Below are 26,783 nucleotides of genomic sequence, written 5' to 3'. Positions count from 1 at the left end.
TTTCACTAATCTAAATAATGCATATACATTTCACAAAGATTCGGTGATAACTTTTGGTGATGCAGCGTTCACAAGGTTCAATAAAGTGAAACAAGGGCCATAACTTTAGACGTAATTAACAGAAATTGCTGAAATTCAATAGGCTTTTTCGTCTCACTAATTTAAATAATGCATATAATTTTCAGAAAGATCGAATGATAACTTTTGACGTTAGAGCGTTCACAAGGATCAATAAAGTGAAACAAGGGCCATAACTCTAGACGTAATTAACAGAAATTGCTGAAATTCAATAGGCTTCTTCGTTTCAGTAATCTAAATAATGCAAATAAATTTCAGAAAGATCGGATGATAACTTTTGACGTTAGAGCTTTCACAAGGATCAATAAAGTGAAACAAGGGCCATAACTTTAGACGTAATAAACGGAAATTGCTGACATTCAATAGGCTTCTTCGTTTCAGTAATCTAAATAATGCATATAAATTTCAGAAAGATCGGATGATTACTTTTGGCGTTAGAGCGTTAACAAGGTTCAATAAAGTGAAACAAGGGCCATAACTCTAGACATAATAAACAGAAATTATTGAAATTAATTAGGCTTCTTCATCTCACTAATGTAAACAACATATATCAATTTTAAAACAATTGGATGACAACTTTTGGCGTTAGAGCGTTCACAAGAAATTGTGGACGATGGACGGACGGACTGACGGACCAACAGACGGACGGGGGCGACGGCAATATACGTCCACATTTCAATGTGGGTGTATAAAAAAGGGTCTCAACTCTGGAAGTAATCTACAGAAATTGTTGAAATTTGACAGGCTTTTTTGTTTTACTAATTTAAATAATACATATAAATTTCATACACATCACATGATCACTTTTGTCATTCAAACGTTCACAAGGTTCACAATCGCCATAACTCTAGATATTATTGACGGAAATTGATGAAATTCAATAGACCTCTGACATTTCACAAATTTAAATGATGCATATAAATTTCATACATATCGGATGATAACTTTCATCAATCGAGCATTAACAAGGTTTAACAAAGTGAAACAAGGGCCATAACTCTAGAAGTAATTACTGTAAATTGCTGAAATTCAATAGGGTTCGTGGTTTCACTAATTTAAATAATGCATATAAATTTCACAAAGATCCGATTATAACTTTTGGTGTTGGAGCGTTCACAAGGTTCAATAAAGTGAAAAGAGCCATAATTCTAGACCTAATAAACGGAAATTGCTGAAATTCAATAGGATTGTTCTTTTTACTAACTTAAATGGCACATATAAATTTCATAGAGATCGGCAGTTAACTTTAGAGGTTAGAGCATTCACAAAGAGAAACAAGGGCCATAACTCTAGAAGTAATAAACGGAAATTGCTGAAATTCAGAAGGATTCTTCTCTTGACTAATTTAAATGACACATGTAAATTTCATACAGATCGGCAGAGCGTTAAAGCGTTCCCATGGTGCAACAAAGTGAAACAAGGGCCATAACTCTAGAAGTAATTGACGGAAATTGCTGAAATTCAATAGGCTTCTTCGTTTCACTAATACAAATCATGCATATAAATTTCACAAAGATCGGGTGATAACTTTTGGCGTTAGAGCGTTCACAAGGTTCAATAAAGTGAAACAAGGCCATATAACTCTAGACGTAATAAATGGAAATTATTGAAATTAAATAGGCCTCTTCATCTCACTAATGTAAACAAGATATATCAATTTTAAAACAATTGGATGGTAATTTTTGGCGTTAAAGCATTCACAAGAAATTGTGGACGATGGACAGACCCGACGGACCGACAGATGGAGGCGACGGCAATATACGTCCACATTTCAATGTTGGCGTATAAAAACTAGATAATGTAAAGGCAATTTGCTGAAAATTTCATTCAAATTCATCCACTATGAAATGAGAGTTAAGCAATTGAAATTTCCGCCTAGCCTCGATCATGATTACTAAAGTCAGTAAGATAAACGGCATAGTCTTGATTATCCATTTAATCGTTAAATCGTGATGGAAAGTTATGCAGTGAATCGGCTCATAATCCACTAAAGATCGCAGGCTAGTGACGCCACCAAGAGATGATAATGGGCTGGATAGGTTAAACATACATTATGCAAGAGCTAAATCTGATTATTGCAAGTCTTTATTTAGGCTTCAGATGTCATAGAAATTATAAATTAGATCTTTATTTACACAACAAGCACAAAATCAACTCTGTTGACCCACGGATGGCTTGGATTTAAACATGATTTCATTGATTGATTAAATTTTTAAATGGCGTCGTAAGCGGAGATTAACCGTTGCGTTGAGCCGTTGACGCCATCCTCGAGGCTAAATGATAGTGTACGAAGCGAGGCCGCATGTCAGTCAATTTAATTGAAAGTTTGATATGTACGGCCTTGATATTGTGTTTAGTTGTGGTTAAAATGAGAGTTGGGATATCGGTATTATACGCTCTTCTGTCACTTGCGTTTACAGAAAAATTATGGAAATTGATAAACATCGCAGCTAACACCACCCCAGTTGAATTGCAGCCCCATTGGATCACTGTTTCCTATTTGAAATTTGTCTGCTTTGGGAGTCACGTAGGCCTACCGGTTACAGTACAAGAGTACACGCAAGCTAACAAGAAGTCGGCTATAATTATGCCTCATTGATTTGGTCCATTCCTTTCAACCTTTCGCTTCTTATCTATATATTAAAAGTCTTATTTTTAATTTGTAGTAAAAATAAATGTGATATGAATTGAATTGCAACCCCGTCTGAAACCGAATAGGCTAATGGTACCACAGCCATTGAAAACACACACAAACATTACTTGATAATCAAGATTATGTAGGTGGAGTTAACGCCTGTCAATCAAACGATCGACCATTCTCGGAGAAGATAAAGAGAGTGTTGACTCCTATTTCTAGTCAAAAATTACAATGGTGATAACATTGTTCAGAATAAAGTAATTTGACTGAAATTTTCAATATATTCTTCTTTCATCATCTATTTTTCAACTGTTATAGCAAGAATGGCCAACTCTCTATTAAAATCTCCCATAATGTATCTTTAATTAATCAATTCTTTAAATGACATCTAGAAGCACTGTTAACTATTCATAACAAAACAGAACACAGGGTATATATAGATGTAACTTACTCCTCTATTATTTAATAACGACGTTTCGTAACACATGTTACGAAGTTACGAAACGTCTTGAAAACGTGACCTGTATGTGTTACGAAACGTCATTATTAAATAATAGAGAAAGACCTGCAAATAGACAGATTTAGCTCTTGCATAATGTATGTTTAACAATAAAGTTCAAACGTAATTTAATTGTTAGGATTTCAATAGATTAGCCACCTTATCTAATATGTTTATGGCTTACAATGTTTCTGTATATCCGCGGTTTTGTCTTATGGGTTTCTATTTATGTGTGGTGTGGCCCTTCTGCATTTACTATTACAATCATCACTTTCACAATAATGTAACAGCATTTGACATTTATACTGCAATTATCTTGTGTCTGCCTATTCATTATAAAAACTTTTACATCAAACTATCAATTCATTCTTTTAATTATACAGACCACGAAATTTCAAATTTTGGCGTAACCAGAAAAATGGTTGCGGGTTTATGCTCTGCGTAACCATTTTCTTTGGTTACGCCAGATGACCATTGCGTAACCGATTGGTTACATAAAATGGTTGCGCTGTTTTCATGTTTTATCCAGATTTAAATGGTGCTATTATTCATTTCCACTTGCAGTGAATGTATTTTTTAAAGAAATAACTTGACTAATTTATATTCTTTTATATGTAATATTATATTTTGATGTTAAGTGTTTATGACTTTAATCTCACGGTGTCCCCATTTAAACAATAAAACATTAGAAAAAAAATGTTCCACTTCACTAAATCCCTACATTTTAATAATGAGGGGAATTGGTTCCAAAAATTACTAATGGATTTTCGTTTTTATATCATACATGTATCTGACCTTCAAAAACCAGGAATGGTAGCTACCACATTGTTTTCGGTCACTGAAGACTACAAGCTACTTCATATTACACTTGTCACTTGCAATCATTCATCCAAGCACGTAGCATGAGATAGCCTCACTCATAGGTAGCGACTGATTGACAAACAGTATTTATTATAAACCTCGACACTCTATACACAAGGTCTCAACAGGAAACAGAACAGTTTGATTGATGTCATGAAATAATATTAAAATAGGCAGGACAGTAAAATCGTTTACATTATGGCTGGAGCGTGGGGGGGGGGGGGGGAAGGGGGTCAAAGTTGACGACATACATACGGGTCATTGGTACTACAGCATGGCTATAGTGAAAACTGAAAGGAGCACGAGTAGTAAATTCTTTGGAAATATAGCCGACATGTTAAATAGTCAAACTCACTTCTCATTTTGTGTTTGAAAATCCAAAGTTACGCTTTCAAATATTTATGGCATAACTAATCATTTAAAGAATTAGGGGTGAGGGGCATTTTTAAATCAACCTGCTTGCAACTGGTCAATAGCCTACCTGGTGTCAAAATACGTGATCTGTCAAAGTACCGGTAAGATGGAGAAATGAAATGCCAAGAATGAATGAATAGAGTTTGTGCTATAATACAAAGAATTTAGACCCGTGTCACAAAGTCATCCTGTATAAAAATTGATCAAATGTGAATAAATCTGTTAATGAAATTTGTTAACGTAACCGATATTTCAATTTGCGTAACCAGGAAATCGTTCGCATGTTTTTGAGCTGGCGCGACAGCACGTAACCGATTGGTATCGTTCGCGTGAAATTTCGTGGCCTGTTATACATTATGCAATTTCATAATACATACATGTAATATCACAGAAAAATTTAGCATTACAAAATCATTACCAAAATATTCCCCAGGAGGAGCTTTCTCCATTTCATCTTCCAACTCTTGAGTTAAAGTAGCCAATTTCTTCTCGGCTTCCGATGGCCCAACAGATGGAGGAGGGGTAACCTGGTATGGTAATTTTGTAACACCCCGGAAGCCCTTAGAGGATGGAGGTGGACTATTCAGATCTTGATTATTTATTTCCACACCTTTAGCAGCACCAACAGTGTAACGAACATTTGAAGCCAGATTTTCAACAGACTCCAATATATGTGACCCATGATAGGGTGGAGGGGGCTCTGATGGAGACTTTTTTACACCAGAACTTGAAATGCACATTTCTTTTTCCAGCTGTAAAGTCAATGCTGCAAGTTTCTTTTCAGCATCAGTTGGTCCAGGTGTTCTGGGAGGAACAGTGTCATAAGCTAAAGGGACACGAGCAGGAAGAGAGGGAGGTTGTCCAGATGGAGCACTTGACTGAACTGGTGACGATAACGAGATTACATGCCCTCCATTTTGATGTGAGTGTATGCCATGCGGCTGTGCAGATCCTTGGTTATTTGTATTCCTTGCTATGCTTACGTTATGTACACTTGCTTGTCTTTGAGGTGGAAGCGTTTGAAGTCTTGGATCTGTATATGGTGCCGGTTCATTAAACCGATTGTCATTCAACAATGCCGAATTACGAGGACCAAGACTGAATAAATTATGATGCATATGATGCATGTTTTGGCCCGAGACAGATCCATCTGACTGAAGTTCATAGTCATCAGAACCTATAAGCCTTTGGACAGATATTCTATCTTGATGACTTGACAAAGTGGTCCGTGGACTGGGATATTTATCAAGCAGCACTCCACCCGTCAAACTTGCTCTTGGACTAGAATGTTTAGATTCCAACGATGTTGCACTTAAACTTGAACGTGGGCTAGCCAGACTTGATCTAGGACTACCATAACGTTGATCATAAGGAGGAGGTGGGGGAGGATTGGTTAGACTTGTCCGTGGACTTGAGTTTTTTGAAGAACCCTCACCACCACTACCTAAACTAGATCTGGGACTTGAATAATTTGAATTTGAGATATTTTTCGATGCACTGATCATTTGTAAATTTGCATAAACAGATTGTTGTTGACTATTGTTCATTATTGTTTTCACTTCTTGACATGTAGAGTATTTATTTCCGTATAAAACACTTCTAGAGTCTAATCCACTGAGAGACGTAGGAAAGGGTGGAACTTCTTGGTTAATAATTTTTGATGATGAATAAGCAGCATAAGTATTTCCAGCATGAGCATGTCCTATTGATGTTGGTATTGGAGGTTTTGTATCACTTACATTCACTGATGTCGTTGTAACACTGATATCTGACTTTTCACCTGGGCCATTATACACTGACCTAAACATTGTTTTGGGCGAATAACGAACTTGTCCAGCGTTTATAGAATGATTTGCGGCATGATTCATGTGTAGGTTGGCTAATTCCTGTCTTGATGATGACAAACTCGATGATCGAGAATTTGCTGTCACTTCATCCCAAAAAAAGGAATTGGTTTGCGCCTCGAAAAGATCAAACCCTTCTTTATAAAGCTTACTATCTTTTTTATACACTTTTTCATATTGATCCATAGCCCCTAGCGGCAGGGAATCGGCCGCATCAGGCTCGGATTCCTTAAATAGCTGTTTGACAGCGATAAAGGTACATTAATTCACATCCAGACATTACAATGGCGGCCAGCGTAGTGATACAAGAAGGCTCAAATTTCTAACAGGTGCGCATCAATGGAAGGAGCTTATATTATAACGTTCTGGTAGCAATATCAGTGAAAGAAATAACCATGTGTTATTATTACATCCAGTCGTCTTTAATTTGTCGAGATATTTGCCTACTATCATAAATTCGACAGATTCTTGTAACTCATTTTGTGGCCCACTTATCTCGAGAGAAATTTAAAGCTATTAGCCGGACATGTTGTGGTGCTAAAGATTAGCCACTCGGCAAACCTCGGCGATTCCGTTACTCTAGATGGAGGGCACACTGATCCGCAGTGAATATTCGCTTGGCCGCTACAATCACTGATAAGGATGACATCGATGCGACTTATTGACTACAAAATATTAACTTTTTTCTTTCGACAAATTAAATTCTGAAACATTTTTTTTTAGTATGAGAAAAATAAATAAAGGTGTTTGAAGTATATCTTTATAAAAAATATTCCATATTTAGCGTAAATAGGTACAGAAAATAGTACGCGGAGGCGTAAAATGGGTAAAACGATATGATTTTAATGTTTGAAGTATATCTTTATAAAAAATATTCCATATTTAGCGTAAATAGGTACAGAAAATAGTACGCGGAGGCGTAAAATGGGTAAAACGATATAATTTTACCCGTACCAGTTCATATTACTACGTTCGATGTAAACAACGTTTTTTTGTGTTTGTTTACTCTGAATTCTTTCAGAAGTACATTTTTTACCGTCTAATCTGATTGACCTGCTCGTGTTTGTTTTAAAACAACAAAAACAAGCCACAGAAGTAATCTTTTTTGGCGTTATCGATACCATCTTGCTTTGTTGGTAAACATTGTGATGTGACGTCACCCTTAGTACTACAGCGGTCTGACCTTTTGAAGGTCAGTCATCTTGGACAGAGATAAAAGACGGATGTCGCATTAGGTCTGTAAAACAGATTGGATGGAGGGTACTGGAATCTGCTGAGGTTTGCCGAGTGAAAGATAGCGGGTAGACTGATCACCGGAATACACCGGAATCCATTTACAATCACGGGAATTCATTTACAATCACCGGAATTCGCCGAAATTCACTTTGAAGATATCAAAATTCGCCCGTATTCAATAGCATTGTGACGTTCTATTGTCTTAGGAAAATCATTTTGTTCTAGAAAAATAAAAAGCCAAAAAAACAAAGAAAAATATTAAGCCAAATAACAAAGAAAAAATATTTTAAAGCCAAAGAAACAAATATTTTGGTTAGAAAGTTGTGGAATCCCATTTCATTTTAAAATAATTATAGGGAAATAACTCCAGTTCTCGAAAGTCAAAGAAATCGAAAGTTATTTTGAATTTGAAGACGTTTGCAAAAAAATAAATAAAGTGGAGGATGGTATGACAGCACAATAAACATAATGTAACAAAGGTGAGAATACAGTAGAAATTTTTTCACAAACTATGATAAATTCACATACCCGGTAATGAAATTTAATGTAGAAAAGAAATATCCAAGTTAAATAATTATAAATGTGTTTATGGTAGTTTTCATCAGGCAGATGTAATATTACCGAGCGGAATCTCTCACCCGTATTCTAGCACCTGGATTCGAAATGAAGTTAGCACAAATAAAAACCGGCGCTATTGCACTTTCGTACCTCTACCAGTTCCTGCGGTCGTAGGAACTTGAAATTATTAGAGGATGTTACGGGGGACTAGCAATGACCACACACCAAATTTCAGCCGAATCGATCAATAACTTTTTATTTTACCGACCTTTTAATTTCTAACGAGAGAGAACTTTATCTGTTTGACGCCATTTGCTTTGTTTACTATTTAGACTCGAATAACAAGACACTAAGACGGAAACCGACACACTGCACTAGCTGCCTATCTCTGCAGTTCATAAAAATTAATATAATTTTCGTATACTTTAATTTTTGCGCGAAGCCACCATGTTCTATAAAATACTATTTGGTGTTGATCAGTGGATTGGCCTTTAGGTGTGAATATTGCCGTGACCTTGATTTTGACCTTGAGTCTTAACTTCCCATCCATATCAGGGCCTTTGCGTTTATGATTGCCGTGGCCTTATTTCTTACTGTATTTTCAAAGTTAATGTTCGAGGTGAAAGCAGAGACGACGTCCTTCGGAAAAGATGATTGGGTCAAAGTCGTAGGTCAAGGTCATGTTACAGAAAACTAAACTCAAACTTTTCAAAGTCATTTTTTGGACATTTGACCTTGACTTACGACCTTGACCCCGTAACCATTTTCGAAGGCTATCACCATGGCTTGAATCATGGACGTTTACCTTGGTTCTGTAACACACTGCTCGGTCAGAAAAGGGTCAAACGGAGAGGGGCCCGTGTCCGAAAGGAAGTCAATGGGCGTGGTCAATGTGAAAGGTCGTAGTGACCTCCACTAGTCACCGTTAACCATCCATGACCTTGACCCTGACCTAAGAGTCCGAACTTCCCATCCATCTCGGACCCTTTGCGTTTATGCGTGCCGTGACCTTATTTCATTTTTGGGACAGGGCCAGGGTAAACGTCGATGGTTCAAGCCAAGATGATGGGCTTTGAAAATGGTTACGGGTCAAGCTCGTAAGTCAAGGTCAAATGTCCCAAAACTGACCTTGAAAAGTTTGAGTTCAGTTTTCTATAACATGACCTTGACCTACGAATTTGACCCAATTATCTTTTCTGAGGGACGTTGTCTTTGATTTCACCTCAAGCATTAACTTTGATAATACAGTAAGAAATAGGGTCACGGCAAGCATAAACGAAAAGGGCCCGAGATTGATGGGAAGTTTGGACTCAAGGCCGAAGTCAAGGTCACGGATGGTTAAAGGTGACTAGTGGAGGTCACCACGAACTTTCACATTGACCACGCCCTTTGACGTTCTTTCGGACACGGGCCCCTCTGCGTTTGACCGTTTTCTGACCGAGCAGTGTGCGACAGGGCCAGGGTAAACGTCGATGGTTCAAGCCAAGATTATGGGCTTTGAAAATGGTTATGGGATCAAGGTCGTAAGTCAAGGTCAAATGTCCCAAAACTGACTTTGAAAAGTTTGAGTTCAGTTTTCTGTAACATGACCTTGACCTACGACTTTGACCCATTTATCTTTTCTGAAGGACGTTGTCTCTGCTTTCACCTCAAGCATTAACTTTGATAATACAGTAAGAAATAGGGTCACGGCAAGCATAAACGAAAAGGGCCCGAGATGGATGGGAAGTTTGGACTCAAGGTCGAAGTCGAGGTCACGGATGGTTAAAGGTGACTAGTGGAGGTCACCACGAACTTTCACATTGACCACGCCCTTGACTTCCTTTCGGGCACGGGCCCCTCTGCGTTTGACCGTTTTCTGATCGAGCAGTGTGCGACAGGACCAAGGTAAACGCCCATGATTCAAGCCAAGTTGATAGCCTTCGAAAATGGTTACGGGGTCAAGGTCGTAAGTCAAGGTCAAATGTCCCAAAACTGACTTTGAAAGTTTGAGTTTAGTTTTCTGTAACATGAACTTGACCTACGACTTTGACCTTTTAACTTTTCTGAAGGACGTTGTCTCTGCTTTCACCTCAAGCATTAACTTTGATAATACAGTAAGAAATAGGGTCACGGCAAGCATAAACGAAAAGGGCCCGAGATGGATAGGAAGTTTGGACTCAAGGTCAAAGTCAAGGTCACAGATGGTTAAAGGTGACTAGTGGAGGTCACCACGACCTTTCACATTGACCACGCCCATTGACTTCCTTTCGGACACGGGCCCTTTGCGTTTGACCCTTTTCTGACCGAACAGTGTGCGACAGGACCAAAGTAAACGTCGATGGTTCAAGTCAAGGTGATAGCCTTCGAAAATGGTTACGAGGTCAAGGTCGTAAGTCAATGTCAAATGTCCCAAAACTGACTTTGAAAAGTCCGAGTTTAGTTTTTTGTAAGATGACCTTGACCTACGACTTTCACCCAATTATCTTTTCTGGAGGACGTCGTCTCTGCTTTCACCTCGAACATTAACTTTGATAATACAGTTAGTAATAAGGCCACGGCAAGCATAAACGCAAAGGGCCCGAGATGGATGGGACGTTTGGACTCAAGGTCAGAGTCAAGGTTACGGATGGTTAACGGTGACTAGTGGAGGTCAGCACGACCTTTCACATTGACCACGCCCATTGACTTCCTTTCGGACACGGACCCTCTGCGTTTGACCGTTTTCTGACCGAGCAGTGTGCGATAGGACCAAGGTAAACGTTCATGATTCAAGCCAATGTGATAGCCTTCGAAAATGGTTACGGGGTCAAGGTCGTAAGTCAAGGTCAAATGTCCCAAAAATGACTTTGAAAAGTTTGAGTTTAGTTTTCTGTAACATGACCTTGACCTACGACTTTAACCCAATTATCTTTTCTGAAGGACGTCATCTCTGCTTTCACCTCGAACATTAACTTTGATAATACAGTAGGAAATAAGGCCACGGCAAGCATAAACGCAAAGGCCCCGATATGGATGGGAAGTTTGGCCTCAAGGTCAAAATCAAGGTCACGGCAATATTCACACCTAAAGGCCAATCCACTGATCAACACCAAATAGTATTTTATAGAAAATGGTGGCTTCGCGCAAAAATTAAAGTATACGAAAATTATATTAATTTTTATGAACTGCAGTGTTAGGCAGCTAGTGCAGTGTGTCGGTTTCCGTCTAAGTGTCTTGTTATTCGAGTCGGTTTCCGTCTTAGTGTCTTGTTATTCAAGTCTAATTAGTAAACAAAGCAAATGGCGTCAAACGGATGAAGTTCTCTCTCGTTAGAAATTAAAAGGTCGGTAAAATAAAAAGTTATTTATCGATTCGGCTGAAATTTGGTGTGTGGTCATTGCTAGCCCCCCTTAACATCCTCTGAAAATTTCAAGTGCCTACGACCACGGGAACTGGTAGAGGTACGAAAGTGCAATAGCGCCTAAAAACCTAGATATAATTATCACGAAAATAATTGTTACCTTTATATTAGAAAATAACATACTAAAATATCGAACACTAGACTAGCTCAGCACGCTGCATCAAAACGCACCGAAACCAGCTTTGGTGGCAAAATGTTTTGTATTTCACAGAGTCAAGGTATGAATAAACTACAAGAATACAAAAATTCAGAAGCCTCCTATGCTGGCTTTTTGAGATATATTACCGTAAACATACTAAATCGTACGCACGCACGCAATAACTTCTAAACTAGCTTTGGTGGCTCCAAGATCTTTATTTCACCAAATCGACAGATGCATAAGGTATGAACATGCCAAATTTCATTAACTTTCTATGTTGGCGTATCGAGTTATACCACCGCAAAGTTCCTACCAACCGGATTCGAGGCTGCGTTGGAGGGTTCCATAAACAATTTATTTATTTATTTTTTTGTGGTTGTTATTTTCTAATATAAAGGTAACAATTATTTTGTTATAATTATATCTATGTTTTTTATTGGCGCTAGGAATATGTATGGTGGCTGATTGGTATCATGTCGTGATGTCGTGGTGTCGCCCTTCATAAGGCGACAACCCGACATCACGACATTATAACCCGACACCACGACAACCAGAATAGGAGTTTTCAACAAGAGAAATCTGTGGTAGACAGTGGCGGCGCCAGCCCCTGGGGCAAAGTCCAAAGTTAAGCGGGCAAAGGCACGAGCTTCAGCTAGGGGTAGGGGGCCTCCCCCAGAAAATTTTGAAAAACAGGTTGCCGGAAATGCAGCCTGGCAGTATTTCAGGCACTGATCGATGAGGTAAAGTGTCAAATGGACTTGCGAATCCCACTCACGAGCGTCAAAGTAGGGAGTCCTCCCCCAGAAAATTTTGAAAAATAGATTTGCGGAAATGCTGTCTTACAGTATTCTGTCAGGCACTGATCGTCGAGATAAATAGATCTGCTCGGATACCGTTCGTCGCCTGATCACTAGTTTATCCGACTACAGAACAAAATGTCAAACGAACGGACATGCGAACCTCAACGAATTCCCCTTGTGAGCGCCAAAGTAGCGAGTCCATTGGGGACTTCGCCAAGAAAATTTTGAAAAATAGACTGTCCGAAATGCTCTACAACATGAAAGTTTATGACTGAGTGGGGATGTGGGATTTATTCACCATAGAAGATATTGATTACCGAAACGTATCACAAATTATTGGGGGGGGGGGGGGCAAACAGAGGGCAGACCAGATTAATGGGGGAGGGAAGCCCCCCCTTGCCCCCCCCCCCTGGGGCCGCCACTGGTGGTAGATGAAAGTATCCATCAGGTTAAAGCTGATCATGGTTATGGTGGTAAACAGTACCAAGGTAAACAGGGGTTTTCATATAATAATAAGAAATCAACCGTTGGACGATCAAATGCTCAGTATAATAATCATAGGAAGCCAGATCAGGGTCAAATGTATAATAATGATAGTAATGGCAGTAGTGGAAGTAAATGTAAATATTGTGGAAAAGATGTACACGCTAGAAGATTTTGTCCAGCGAAACGTGTTTATTGTAATAACTGTCATATCAAAGGTCACTACAGCTCAGTATGTATGTCAAGGTCACAATAATAATAATAATAATGTACATTTATATAGCGCTTAATCCATCCATGAGCATGCTCTAAGCGCTGTAAGTTAATGGCTTCTGTGGATAATACATCGTGAACATATGCGTCTTAAGTCTAGATCGAAATTGAGCAACTGTTTCTGAACACTTTATTTTGTCAGGTAAGTCATTCCATAGTCGTGGACCATATACACTGAAGGCTTTATCACCAAAAGATTTTAATTTAGTTGAAGGTACAACAAGTGATAGATTATTCTGTCAACGGAGTGGTCGGTTTGGTACATAAGGCTGCATAATCATGATGTAAACTTACAGAAAGTTCTGAATAGATTGCGTGAACATGGTTTAACTCTTAATAAATCTAAATGTGAAATTAGAAAAACTCAAGTTAAGTTTTTAGGCCAAATAGTGAATATGGTGTCAAGGCAGATAAGGACAAGGTTACTGCTATTAAAAACTTTCCACGACGTAAAACTGTTTCAGACGTTCGGTATGGTTAATCAATTGTCAAAATTCATTAGTAATTTAGCAGCGATTACAAAACCGCTGCGTGATTTGCTACATATATCCAAAACGTGGGCATGGGATACAGCTCAAGAGAAATCGTTTTAGGAAATCATTAAAGTATTAACTGATACGCCTGTGTTTGCATTATACAATCCAAACATGGATATCAAAGTAAGTGCGGATTCCTCAAGTGATATATGTTCAAGGGTAACGGGGCACCGGTGAAACCCGTCATTACTGCGTCGCAGTTCTAGTTTTAATTAATTTTGAAATTGCAAATGCAAGAGATTTTATCGCATCTTCCGTATGTGATAGGTATTAGTACTATACACATTATCCTTAAAAGACAATTTTATAAAATGACCACAATGATGTTTGCGACACTAAAATCCGAAATCGCCTATTTTGACTTTTTTGACTGCTGAGGCATCCTTCCGGTGGTCAAAATCTCTGGAATTTCTAGCGGTTGGCTGCGCCGCGATGATATTTATCACAAATGAAAAGGAGAAAATGCTCAGATATCAAGAACAATAAAAAATCGATAAAATACGGCAATTTTTTAAGCAAAAATAACATTGATGGATGGGGGTGGGCTTCGAATTTATTTTTAACGTTCTCGGAATTCCACACTCTTCTATTTTTAATATGTGAAAGCTAGAATCCCAAGGTACATTCTGTGCAAATTTGAAGGTAATCGGACCACCGGAACGATGCCTGTGCATTGAAAATCAACCTCGGTCGCAAAAATTCATGAACGCTTGTTCATGTATTATGGCCGCCATCTTAGGTCCACCCGACCTCGCGGATCCACCCGACAACACAAAACCACTCCGAAATTTACCCAAAATGCACCACAACTTCGTTTGAATTCGCGCATGCGCCACGCTGGAACCAAAGGTACCATGACTACTAGGAACTTTTCACGTTGGTACATAGGTGCCCTTAAAATTTCAAGGCGATACATGCAGTCGTTTGTTCTTGACACGGTTCCTGCCGTTCGTCAATTTACGGATTCTGTAAGGGGAGAATTGACAGAATATGTAACGACTCGCTATTCTGAAGTATTTTCGAGTCAATTCATTATCAACGATCTAATCCTATTCTGATACATACCTTGTTAATGAAATAGTTTGATACAATACCATCTTTGAGAACAGTAGGACGTTAAACCCCATTTCATTTCATTTACAGACCAGTTTGAGAACTATTAAAGTAGGCTAATATTTGTTTGAATCAATTTATCAATAGTCATCTAATCCTATTCTGATACATTCGTGTTAGCTGAAATAGGTTGAAACAAGTTTCAAGTGAACTTTACTCTGATCTAAACATTTAACAAACACTAAATCTAACAGATTTCCACCCGTTGTTGTTTCAAAATTCACAAGTTGCGTAAAACCATTCTCTGACATACATCTTGCAATGGTTGAATTTTCATCCAAAAGGTTCTGATTGAAGAAACCCATTACAATCATATCACCACCATAGTTTTCTAACTCTGTCAATAAAATCTGTAAATTAGGAATGAATAAAGCTGCTTTATAAAAGCTAGGTCTGTAAATAACAACTACAGTAAGATTAATATCAGATATACTAAATGTAGGTATGTTCCCTTTAAATACCTTAAGGCCTACGTCATGAATATGTATAACTGGTGCACGCGCACATCCGGGTACTTGACGGATTGTCGTCGCGGGACACGAAGCTTAATAAACGTCTATCTACAAGTCTATATTGTCGTATCATCTATCGGTAGCCATCATGGGCAGCACTAACACAACATGGTGTCAGAAGTTCCATCTTGAAAGATTACGAACCCGAGAATTTGATTCCGGACTTTAATTTCATCGATGAATCAGGTATATAGGTATTTTCATCAGTGAAAACGAAGCTCTCGTCAACGTGGGTTGGTACAGCCTATTATACGAAAGAAATACGGGTTTTCACAAAGATAAATAGGTTAAAAATTATGGTAATCAGCGCAGGTGTACTCACTTTATCAAACAGAGCGTAACTTAAATCTTACCCCAAAACACGATCTGTTACGACAATTCACAAATCGATTAATAATAAATAATACATAGTCATTATTTACCAAAGACAGATATGTAATTTAGAACTAATCTGTAATAAACATATATTCCAAATTGTTCCCCTTGGGACAAAATAAAAAGTTAAGTTTTAATTAGAATATCTCAAAGGCAACTTTTCAAACACGATATCAAAGCAGATCTATAGTAGTAGGCGTATTTTATAAAATAAATTGCTATCTGAAAATTAACAGATTGGTTTAAAGAAAACAGTTATTAAATAATGAATTGTTAAAATACTGTAAGAAGTGTCGGAATGTCGGTCTGCTGGGACGTCTGGATTGACAAATAAAATGGGTTTAGAAACGAAGAATGAAGACATTGTATTTTTTTATAACCGCTAAAAAGGGGCATTGAAAGTTTCTTCCGGTTAGGTAGGATCAGCCAGGTCAATTAATTTTTGTAAATTTTCCTTTAAAACTGGAATCGAGTATTCCTTACCGGCGACAGAAAAATAAAATATAGACTTATTGGAAACTTGCTGATTTAAAACAAACCTACGAAACCGAAGCTGTGCCTTCAGTGCCTCTTTCATTTCCCTATCTGTAAGTTGTAAAAGCCCATTTTCCATACCCTTTACTTTTCCAAAGACCCACCCCGACAATTTCTGTTGCTAGGCGCTCTTTTTTCCTAATCTCACGTTTCCCCTTTTGTATTAATTCATTCTTTTTCGCCAAAAGAACCGCTAGCTTTTTTTTTCGAATTCTTCCCGTCTTGGCCTAAATTTAGAAAGTTGATTTTTAGTTATCGTTTGAGCTTCCATTAAGACCAAATTACCTTTATCAGGTGAAAGATGTTTTAGCCATTCATCAGATTTATTCATTTTATATAAAATGGACGCTTCGTTGCCAAAAATATTAGACGAGGGCGCGATCCTCATTAATCTATCGAGATGACTGAACTCGGTTTCCGGTAATTTGTTATGAGGCATGGCAGAACTCAAACACGAAGGATTAAAGTCATCTCGATACTCAAGTAAAATTTTTGCAATGTACTTTTTAAACTCGGCAAAGAGGACTTCCAAAACATGGATCAGGGTTGAATTAAAAGTTAAATCAGAATCAAATTTCGTCAGGTTAGCAAGGGCCGAATCATTTTCAATTTTGATTAGAGATTCAAATGGGTGTGATTTACCTTCAACAAAATTTTCAATATTCGGGTTTTCCAAAAAATCATGTAATTTCTGATTTATAGTTTTCATGTCAAGTGCATTTATGCCGCTTTCTAGTATGCGCCACAGTGGAGCTGTAATTAATTTATCTATCAAGCCCAAAGCCTGGCACTCAATATGAAATAACGGAATTTTAATATCTAAAAATATGCTTTGGGTCAATCTATTTTCTGTTCCAAAATCACCAAGAAAATTTGTTATATGCTTGTCCATATAATTTACAATTGCGGCATTGTGGAAAATAATATTAAACCGGTTACCATGAAATGGCGTTAGCGGTCATTTTGAAATCCCAAGGGACTTGAGATACAACTTAAAGTAGCTAAGTCTCTAACTCAATATCATCCAAAGTCATACACGTTGAAAATATGAATTATTTGTCAATTCAAATCAACATCTTACCAGGAAAAGACAGGTGTTCTGATATCCAATATTTAAGACAAAATAAGCATTTTACCACTGGTACACGAATCGTGTACCATAGTGCGTTTTAGCGTCATTTGCAACAAGTGACCCGAAAGAACGAAGCTAGACATATTCAACTGGAGAGCCTGCTCAATAGACTGGAATAACCAGACGCTAGAAATTGCTATAGGGTTGAAACACAGGCCGTATTTCACTGGACATAACTGATTTGAAATTAAGAGTCAAAACGGAAACAATTGAATGTAAATCAGTTTATATACAATCAGATTACATTATTATATGCGTTGAGACCCATGTGGGTCAATTTCTAGGTCCCAAATATTAGCGATTTAGCTCCTTTAAAAGGCAAATAACAACCCGACTTTTCGTCCCCACCCTGTGTAAACGCTTTTACAGATGGTCCGAATCAACCGAACACACCCAGGTTCGTTTGGCAAAAATGAAGAAGCGGTTTTAAACGTTTGGGCCGAATACGTTTTAAAATACATTTCCTCAAATTTCTTCAATTCAGACGCACTTTTATCGGCCAAACCAGTTAGTAGATGAAGACCGCAAAAGAAATGATTTATATTTAGGTGAATATTTCGCTCTGAATCTGATAAATCTGACCAGTTTTCTACTAATTTAGAACAAATATTGCCTCTGTACTGTGTAAATAAAGTGTTAAAAAGCTTTTCGGTGCTGGCTCTGTCTGACATTGTATTTCTAATTTGGAAAATTACAAATTTACTAATGCCAAAATTTCATTTAAAGTTGTAAGAGTAGTTTGCGCAGATTTATCAGCCATATAATAATTGGCGTATGAGTCGAGTCAGCGGTTATTGCATATGTACCGAATTTGGAGCCAAATTTTGTAGTTTCGTCCGTATATAAAGTGGTGTTTTTCGCTGACTTTAGGGTTTCCGAAACATGTTTTAAAGATACACCGACGCGCTCACATGATATTCTCTGAACTGTAGATTTTGCTGGAGTATTATTAGATTTGATTCCCGCGACAGCCAAACATGCGGTTATAACCGCGTCGACGTTCCTATCGGAAACGTCGAGGTTTTTTAGTTGCATGACCACATTATGGCATTCTGGAGTGTATCTTTGATTTTCGACATCATACAAAATTACTTCTTCCCCACGAGGTTGGGACTTACAACCAGTTTTTTTATTTGCCAAATTTTTTATTATTATTAGCCTTCGCGCGAATCAATTCTTTTGAGGTCTTCCGTAGTCGATTTTTTAAACAGAAAATTGTTTTTGTATACCTATTGATACTTCTTAATAAATTCTTATTTTTCCTATTTAACTTGGTCATAGTCGAATCGGCGGATGTCTGTGTCCCTTATTAAATGTATCGTGCTGGTATCTGCCGATGGTGTCTTGTCCACTATCCCGAGGAAAAAGGGGCTGTCGAGATAATCATCATATAATTTTAAAGATTTATTACAATTCTTTATATGTTTACCCAGCTTTCTAGTCTTTGTCTTCGGTCTGACCAGCCTACTTCGAATACCGTTGTCATCAAGCGTCACGCTATCGTCATGTAAAGCAGTAATTATAGACTGGTGCTCTGTATTGGTCGGAAATTTATTAATGATGCCTAGTACTAGCCTATTTGTAATACTTGCGAAGGGAAGTTTAATTATTGTACTGAGATCATAGTCATCGCCCAAACCAATGCTGGATAGTAATTCATCGTTGGACGTCATGTCTGCTAACTAAATCGATTGACAACAAATTAAAAAGAGCCCGTCGGTCAATTCCTAAACAAAATAAAAAGATTTGTTTCCCCTTAACCCTAAAAGCCAATAGTCTCGAACAGTAATTCAGGTCAATCGAGACTAACCTTCGTTTCGATTAATTCCCGGTAGCAAATTTAAAATACGTAACAATTTGTTAAATTTCCTAACTTTGTAAAACTCGTCTTGGGCAATTCAACGACGATTTCACTAACCTTGCAAAATTAAAAGAAAAATACCGGTTGTACTCTTATCTTGCCCAACTCACGTTACTGGGAGATGTAAAATTGCCGAAACTAAACGAATTGAAAAATAAAAACGACAATAATTTTTAGAATTTTTAACGTAGTTAGCGATCCATTAATATGTAAAGACAAAAGCGTAATGAGAATATTTTTAACATGTCTTTATTTACCATTTGATGTTGTGACAATACCACGTGCATGGGCCTGTTAGTGAATATTCCCAGTTAACATTGATGGTTAGATTTACGTAAAGTTTACGTCATTATGGTTAGATTTTGGTTAGCGTCCAATAATGGTAAAATTCTTTGGTTAAATTTACGTTACTTTTACGTCATAATGGTTATGGTTACTTTTACGTCAGAAAATGACGTAAATGTAACGTAAACTTTATGACGGATTACTAACCAATTTTTTTCCCTTTGAATACTTCTTGATTAAATAACATTACAAGTGTGTGCACATTCTAACAATTGATATATAGTCGGAATTCAGACATAATAATTATATATGTATTATTGGTTATAATTCTAACGTTAATCTAACGTAAATTTTACATCAGGTTTCTAACCGTTAGTTTATGGTTAGTTTTCTGACGTAAATCTAACGTTAGTTTTCTGACGTAAATCTAACGTTAGTTTTCTGACGTAAATCTAACGTTAGTGTTAGTTTTATGTCATAATTTTAACCGTTAATTTAACGTTAGTTTTCTAACGTAAATCTAATGTTAATTTTATAACATAAATCTAACTTTAGTTTTCTAACATAAATCTAACGTTAGTTTTCTAACATAAACCTGATATTAGTTGTAAAACGTAAAACAAATGTCAGTTTAATGTCATGATACTAACAATTAAGGGCCTGACAAGACAGCTGTCTAGTCATTAAAATGGGTAAGACCCTGGCTCGCTAGCCTGGAGGTCGGGTGTTCGATCCCTGCATTGGCCGAGAAAGTTCATCCAGATTTCCGGCGTGGTTTCCCCTTGTCAGTGATGCAGGACGGAGAGTCTGACAAGGACAGCTGTCTAGTTGTTCAGATGGGATAAAAAACCGAGGTCCCGTGTACACATTGGCATGCATGTAAAAGATCCCTTGACAGTTGGAATTCGATATAAGAGTAGGCCGTAGTGCCACTGTCAGGGCAAAATTTCCCTTATAACACACTGTATGGTGTATGGCCATCTTCATTAGCCCAGTTCGGAGCAGAACAGTTGGACGTTAAACCCCATTTCATTTCATTACATTTTGTATCCATTTCTAAGTGCCCAAGAATAGAGATCTAGCTCCTTTAGTAGTTGCGGTCTGTAGGTGACACACAAAGAGAAACTGAATGAATGAATGATCTACTCTCATTTCAAATTCCAAATGTCAAGGGTTCTTTTACGTGCACACCCACGTGATGGACTAGACACTGTTTTTTTTTAGGTCCTCTGTCCTACACCACTACTAACAAAGGGAACTTTCTCGACCAACATGGGGATCACGTTGGCTAAGTGGGTAAGACGCTGACTCGCTAACCTGGAGGTCGGGTGTTCGATCCCTGCATTGGCTGAGAAAGTTCATCCAGATTTTCCTGCGTGTTTTCCCCTTGTCAGTGATACAGGACGGTGGGCCTGACAAGAACAGCTGTCTAGTCAGGGATGAAAAACTGAGGTCACGTGTACACACAGGAGTGCACATGAAAGATCCCTTGGTAGTTGGAACTTGATATAAGAGTAGGCCATAGCGCTGCTGCCTGGGCAAAATTTCCTTCATAGCATACTGTATGGCGTATGCTCGTCTTCATTAGCTCAGTTTAGGAGCAGAACAGTAGGACGTTAAACCCGATTTCATTTCATTTTTCTCGACCAACACGGAAATTGAACCCCTCATTTGCTAGCCAGTGTGTTACTAATTACTAGAGAGAGAGAGAGAGAAATGGGGTTTAACGTCTACTCGACACAAACTAGGTCATTTCGGGACTAACATATGGTTTAATTTTTATTTACATAATTCGCTTGCGCGTAGGGGTCTTTAGCAGTGGGAGAAAACCGGAGGTTGGACAGGCGACCCTACTCCTTGTCACGTACAACCGGGGATCCGAAACCACGCCAGTCAACTCAATGACAGACTTTATGATACAGCGCCCGCACACTAACCATTCAGCCATCCAACCCCCCCGTTACTAATTACTAAGTTTGTGAAATGTAGGTTTTTCCTCATGTAGGTTTGTCCTGATGAAGACAGGTACATACCATACAATGTGCTATGAGGGAAATTTTGCCCCAGCAGCGGCACTATGGCTTACTAATATCGAATCCAACTGCCAAGGGATCTTTTCGTGCAAGACAATGTATACATGGTACCTCGGTTTTTTGTCCCATCTGAGTGACTAGACTACTGTCCTTGTTCCTGCACCTCTGACAAGGGGAAACCATGTCGGAAAATCCTGATGAACTTTCTCCACCAATGCAGGCATCGAACACGTGCCCTCCGGATTACCGAGCCAGCATCTTACGCACTTAGCCACTGTGGCTTTATCAAAATTAGTAATGAAGATGTGCTATGACAGAAATTTTGCCTGGACAGCAGCATTACCGCACTTACTAATGACGATGTGCTAGGAAAGACATTTTGCCTGGAGAGCAGCATTTCCGCATATAGTCATTACCAATAGTTCTAAGTGCACGCCAACCTGTAAAACAGGTCTTTACACACTTTTCCATCATTACCAATTACTAGTCTGTGGGTTCACTAGTCCGTGGGTGCACTAATCCGTGCATTCACTAGTCCACTAGTCTGACTCTATAAAATACTATAAATATGAGTATTAAAGAAACCCAGTAGATATGGTGACTGATATCACCCTTCGTAAACCGATAACCCAACATCACGGCATTTTAACCCGAAATCACAACATTTTAACCATTATAGCATATGCCCTTCTTCATTAGCCCACTTGGAACAAAATAGTAGGATTTTCAAACCCCATTTAAAATTCATTTTCATACTTTTCTGCACCAATCGGACTATTGAAGATAGTCATACGCAATGCAGAGTGCTATGACGAAAATTTTCTATGGACTGTGGCAGGGCGGAGGATCTGGCAAGGGATAAGGTATAGGTGTTTGGGTCATACAAAAAATCAAGTCCTCATGTACATATTGGCATGCACGTAAAAGACACTCCGACAGTTGTAATTCAATATCAGAGTAGGCCATAGTGCCGCTATCCGTGCAAAGTTTCCGTCATAGTACACTGTATATAGTGTATGCCTGTCTTCATTAGCTCACTCAGAGCAAAACAGTAGGATGTTTAATCTCATTTAATTTTATTTAATTTTCCTACTTTTCTGCACCAATGGGACTATAAAAGATAGGCTGGCAAGCGGACGACCATATATTTATCGTCTCTCGATAAAAGACCTATCTCTGAAAATTAAAATTCCCCGATTTGATTATTCTTTTAATATGACGTAATTATGTAACCTCATATAAAATATAGTAGAGCGTATACAAACAAATTATATGAATAGATTCATTATCAGAAATATTACAGGCCTTTCAAACGAACAGTCGCCAGTTTTAGAGATAGATGTACAAATATATTTTTATCGTCTCGGGCAAGGTCAAGGTCACGATCTGTTCACGGTTGATGATTGTGTTTAAATCGGTTTATATCATATTATTTCTATTCACATTACAATATTTTTTTATAGGTTACGGTTATTGTTGTTATTTATCTAAATTGCTTTTATTATTTATTAAATATTTTTTGTTTGTTCGGAACGTACGGAATTCTGGGATTTAAAATGGCGGCATAGGTTATTATTTTTCCCAAAGAAGAAATGATGCCGTGATTTAAAGTTAAATAAAGCTATTCCACACATACACAGACGATTTTGGATTCAGCAAAGTAAAGTTGAAGGTAAGTGCACTTTTTATGCGAACTTCCGTTGACAGTATACCGATAGATCTAATGTTGATAAAAAAATAATCTGGCCGTGGAAAAAGTTTGCACGCAACTTTGTATATCAGACAGTCAGTATTTGTTTTTAACACGATGCAGTTACATTGTCCGTAAACCATACTATTCATAAACAAAATCAACATTGCTTTAAGTTATCGAAAGTAATACTGGTTCCAAAATTGTTTTTAAAAAATCTGGATTAAAAAATTATCAAACACATAACGAATTTATTAATGATGTAGACTGTTAAAATTCAGGCTGTGCTAATTATAATATAAGTACATGTAGTATTTTCTAAACATTTTTATGGGTGTTTCAGGTTGGGTTTTTTTGTTATTGTACTGATATTTTTGCAAATTTAATAATGCATAATGCAAGAGCTAAATCTATATATTGTACGTAGGTTAAGTAGGTATTTCTTGAGACTGTAAATGTTAAATTTGTTTATAAGACATTTTAATGTATTAACTTGCTAAGTCTATAATCAAGTCTCAATGCCATCGGGTGCTCGAGATGTTCACATATTCAAACACTGGCGGTTAATGTTAATGATTTAATTTAATTGAAAAATGGATAATCAAGACTTTAAGCTTATATACATAGGCCTATTTAAATGATATAACATTAAATAACAAGTTTGCCCGTACATACTTGTACATAAAGGTTTCAGTCCTACTCCCCAGCTTATTTTTTCTTGTGGTGGCCAAGAAAGTTCATCAGGATTTTCTGGCATGGTTCCTCTTTTAACTGGTGCAAGACAGAGGGGCTGGTAAGGGCTAATGTACAGTTGTTCGGATAGGACAAAAAACCAAGCTCTTTTGTACACACGGCCAGTCAAAATTTCCATCACAGCACACTTTCAAGCATTTGTCCAACTTCTTTAGCCCTGTTTGAGCAGCACAGTATGATGTTGAACCCCATTTCATTACAGATCCACAGTAGGTTGGCTGTCAGCCCAGTTGGAGCTGAACAGTAGGCCGTTTAACCCAATATCGTTTTTTTTGGGAGTATAAAGTTGCTTTTTATTTTTTTATTTTTTTTTTTACAGATCCTACATGTATATTTGAGCACCCTTGGTGGCAGTAATGACAAAGAAGTTCTAAAAAGATTTATATGGGCTTTATAATGAAAGTTAGACAACACTACTACTTGCCAAACACTACTACTTGTCACATAATGTAATGATATAAATATATATGTATCTATGGTAGCACAAATATCATCAGAATGTAGGCCAAAGCTTTACAAGCATTGTAGGCCTAAAATACTTTCTGTCTGAACTTTTGACAGTCAATTCTTTGATGACTAGTTAGTTTAGAGCAGATATCCTGTCACAGTATTATATAACAGCTCTTTGGCTTAAAGTCTAAACTGAGTTGTATCAGTGAGTTGAAAATCATCTGTGTTCCTGTCATTGCTCCCTGCTGCAGCCAGTAAACAATAAACTTTTGCGTTCCTTACAAATCTTCCAATTTTTATTGATAGATCAACCATAGCAAAGATCTCTATTAAGATTATATTTGTAATGTGTGTAACAAATTCTATGACATAGGTATAATATTGGTGTAGTTAAGTATATACCATATTTATGCACACATTTCAATGTTGGCATATTATTAGTCTCTATCATCTAGAAAAAAATATTCTATATTCTACGAATATTAGTGTGGTTGCGTTGTCAACATTTGAGAATAATCGGTCATAGGCTAGATTATCCGGTCTTTTACATTATCATAAACAAAGTCTAAGGGAGGTAACTAGTCCTAAAACAAGATGTTGACGCCCATGAAATTTATATAAGAATGCCATTTCCGAAAATCCATTTGATTGCATTGTCAGTTCAATATCCAACACTCTTAATTTTTTTTATTGTAAAATTTCTCTCTTCACGGGCCATATCTATGTTGTTTTTTTTATTGAATCCTAATTCGTCATCACGATTCATGTTTGTTTATAAATGCAAGTGTTATTGACAACTGTCCCAGACCCTCATTATTTATATGGCCCAACTTTTCTTCGGCGTACACCGGCACGGTATTAGACTAGGATAACAGTCCAGAAACTCATGGAGTTGAAAAACATTAGTCTTATATACCGCCTCTACTTAATTATGGAAGTAGGTTGGAAAAAAAGTAAAATTTGGCAATTTGACTTATACTCAACATCGACTTATACCCTGTATGGTAATGTGATGATGCCCCCTCTTCCAGACAAGACATAGGCTATAACTGTTTCAAATGACAAGTGCTAAATGAAGTATTTATGTGGTCTTTGGTGAAAGAAATGAAATGAAATGAAATGGGGTTTAACGTCCTACTGTTCTGCTCCTAACCTGGGCTAATGAAGACGAGCATATCCCATACAGTGTACTATGAGGGAAATTTTGCCTGGGCAGCGGGGCTACGGCCTACTCTTATATCGAATTCCAACTGCCAAGGGATCTTTTACGTGCATGCCAATGTCTACACGGGACCTCGGTTTTTCGTCCCATAACGACTAGACAGCTGTCCGTCTGTCAGTTCCTCCGTCCTGCATCACTGACAAGGGAAACCACGCCGGAAAATCAGGATGAACTTTCTCGGCCAATACAGGGATCGAACACCCGATCTCCAGGCTAGCGAGCCAGCGTCTTACCCACTTAGCCACTTGATCCCCCCTTTGGTGAAAGAGAGAGAGAGAGAAATGGGGTTTACCGTCCACTCGACACAAACTAGGTCATTTCGGGACTAACATATGGTTTAATTTTTTATTTACATAATTCGCTTGCGCGTAGGGGTCTTTAGCAGTGGGAGGAAACCGAAGGACCCAGAGAAAACCCACGAGGTTGGACAGGCGACCCTACTCCTTGCCACGTACAACCGGGGTTTCGAAACCACGCCATTCGACTCAATGACAGACTTTATGATACAGCGCGCGCACGCTAACCATTCAGCCATCCACCCCCCCCCCCCTTTGTTGAAAGAAAACAGAGCTGTGGCTAGTGAAATGAAAGTTTAACGTCCTACTGTTTTGCTCTGAACTGGGCTAATGAAGATGGGCATACGCCATACAGTGTGCTATGTGGGAAATTTTGCCCGGACAGTGGCACTACGGCCTTCTCTTATATCGAATTCTAACTTCAAGGGCTCTTGTACGTGCACGCCAATGTGTACATGGGACCTCATTTTTTTGTCCCATTTTAATGACTAGACAGCTGTCTTGTCTAGCCCTCTGTCCTGCATCACTGACAAGGAAGAACCACGCCCGAAAATCTGGAGTAACTTTCTCGGCCAATGCAGGGATCGAACACCCGACCTCCAGACTAGATAGCCAGTGTCTTACCGACTTAACCAACGTGATCCCCGTTGTGGCTACAATTCCTGGATTTGAAGGTCAGGTATGATATGAAACGAATATTTTGAACCGGTTCACCAATGCAACCAATCCGTGACGGGTTAACTGATAGAGGGTTACATCCTTGATATAAATATACTTGTCGCGGGT

The 26,783-nt window shown here is 38.0% G+C and overlaps 1 protein-coding gene across 1 annotated transcript in view; it reads right to left on the bottom strand.

The window, feature by feature from the left end:
• The window catches only part of LOC126814504 (Wilms tumor protein 1-interacting protein homolog), a 132,587-nt gene extending 125,825 nt beyond the window's left edge, over positions 1-6,762 (bottom strand). The window contains exon 1 of the mRNA XM_050539682.2: positions 4,909-6,762. Within this exon, the coding sequence (XP_050395639.1) occupies positions 4,909-6,520 (1,612 nt within the window). The 5' untranslated portion in view covers positions 6,521-6,762. The remainder of the gene's footprint in view (positions 1-4,908) is intronic.
• Between the last annotated feature and the right edge of the window lie 20,021 nt (positions 6,763-26,783).

This window comes from Patella vulgata, chromosome 3, assembly GCF_932274485.2.
Source record: "Patella vulgata chromosome 3, xgPatVulg1.2, whole genome shotgun sequence".
NCBI lineage: Eukaryota > Metazoa > Mollusca > Gastropoda > Patellidae > Patella > Patella vulgata.
This window is presented reverse-complemented; position numbering and strand designations above follow the sequence as displayed.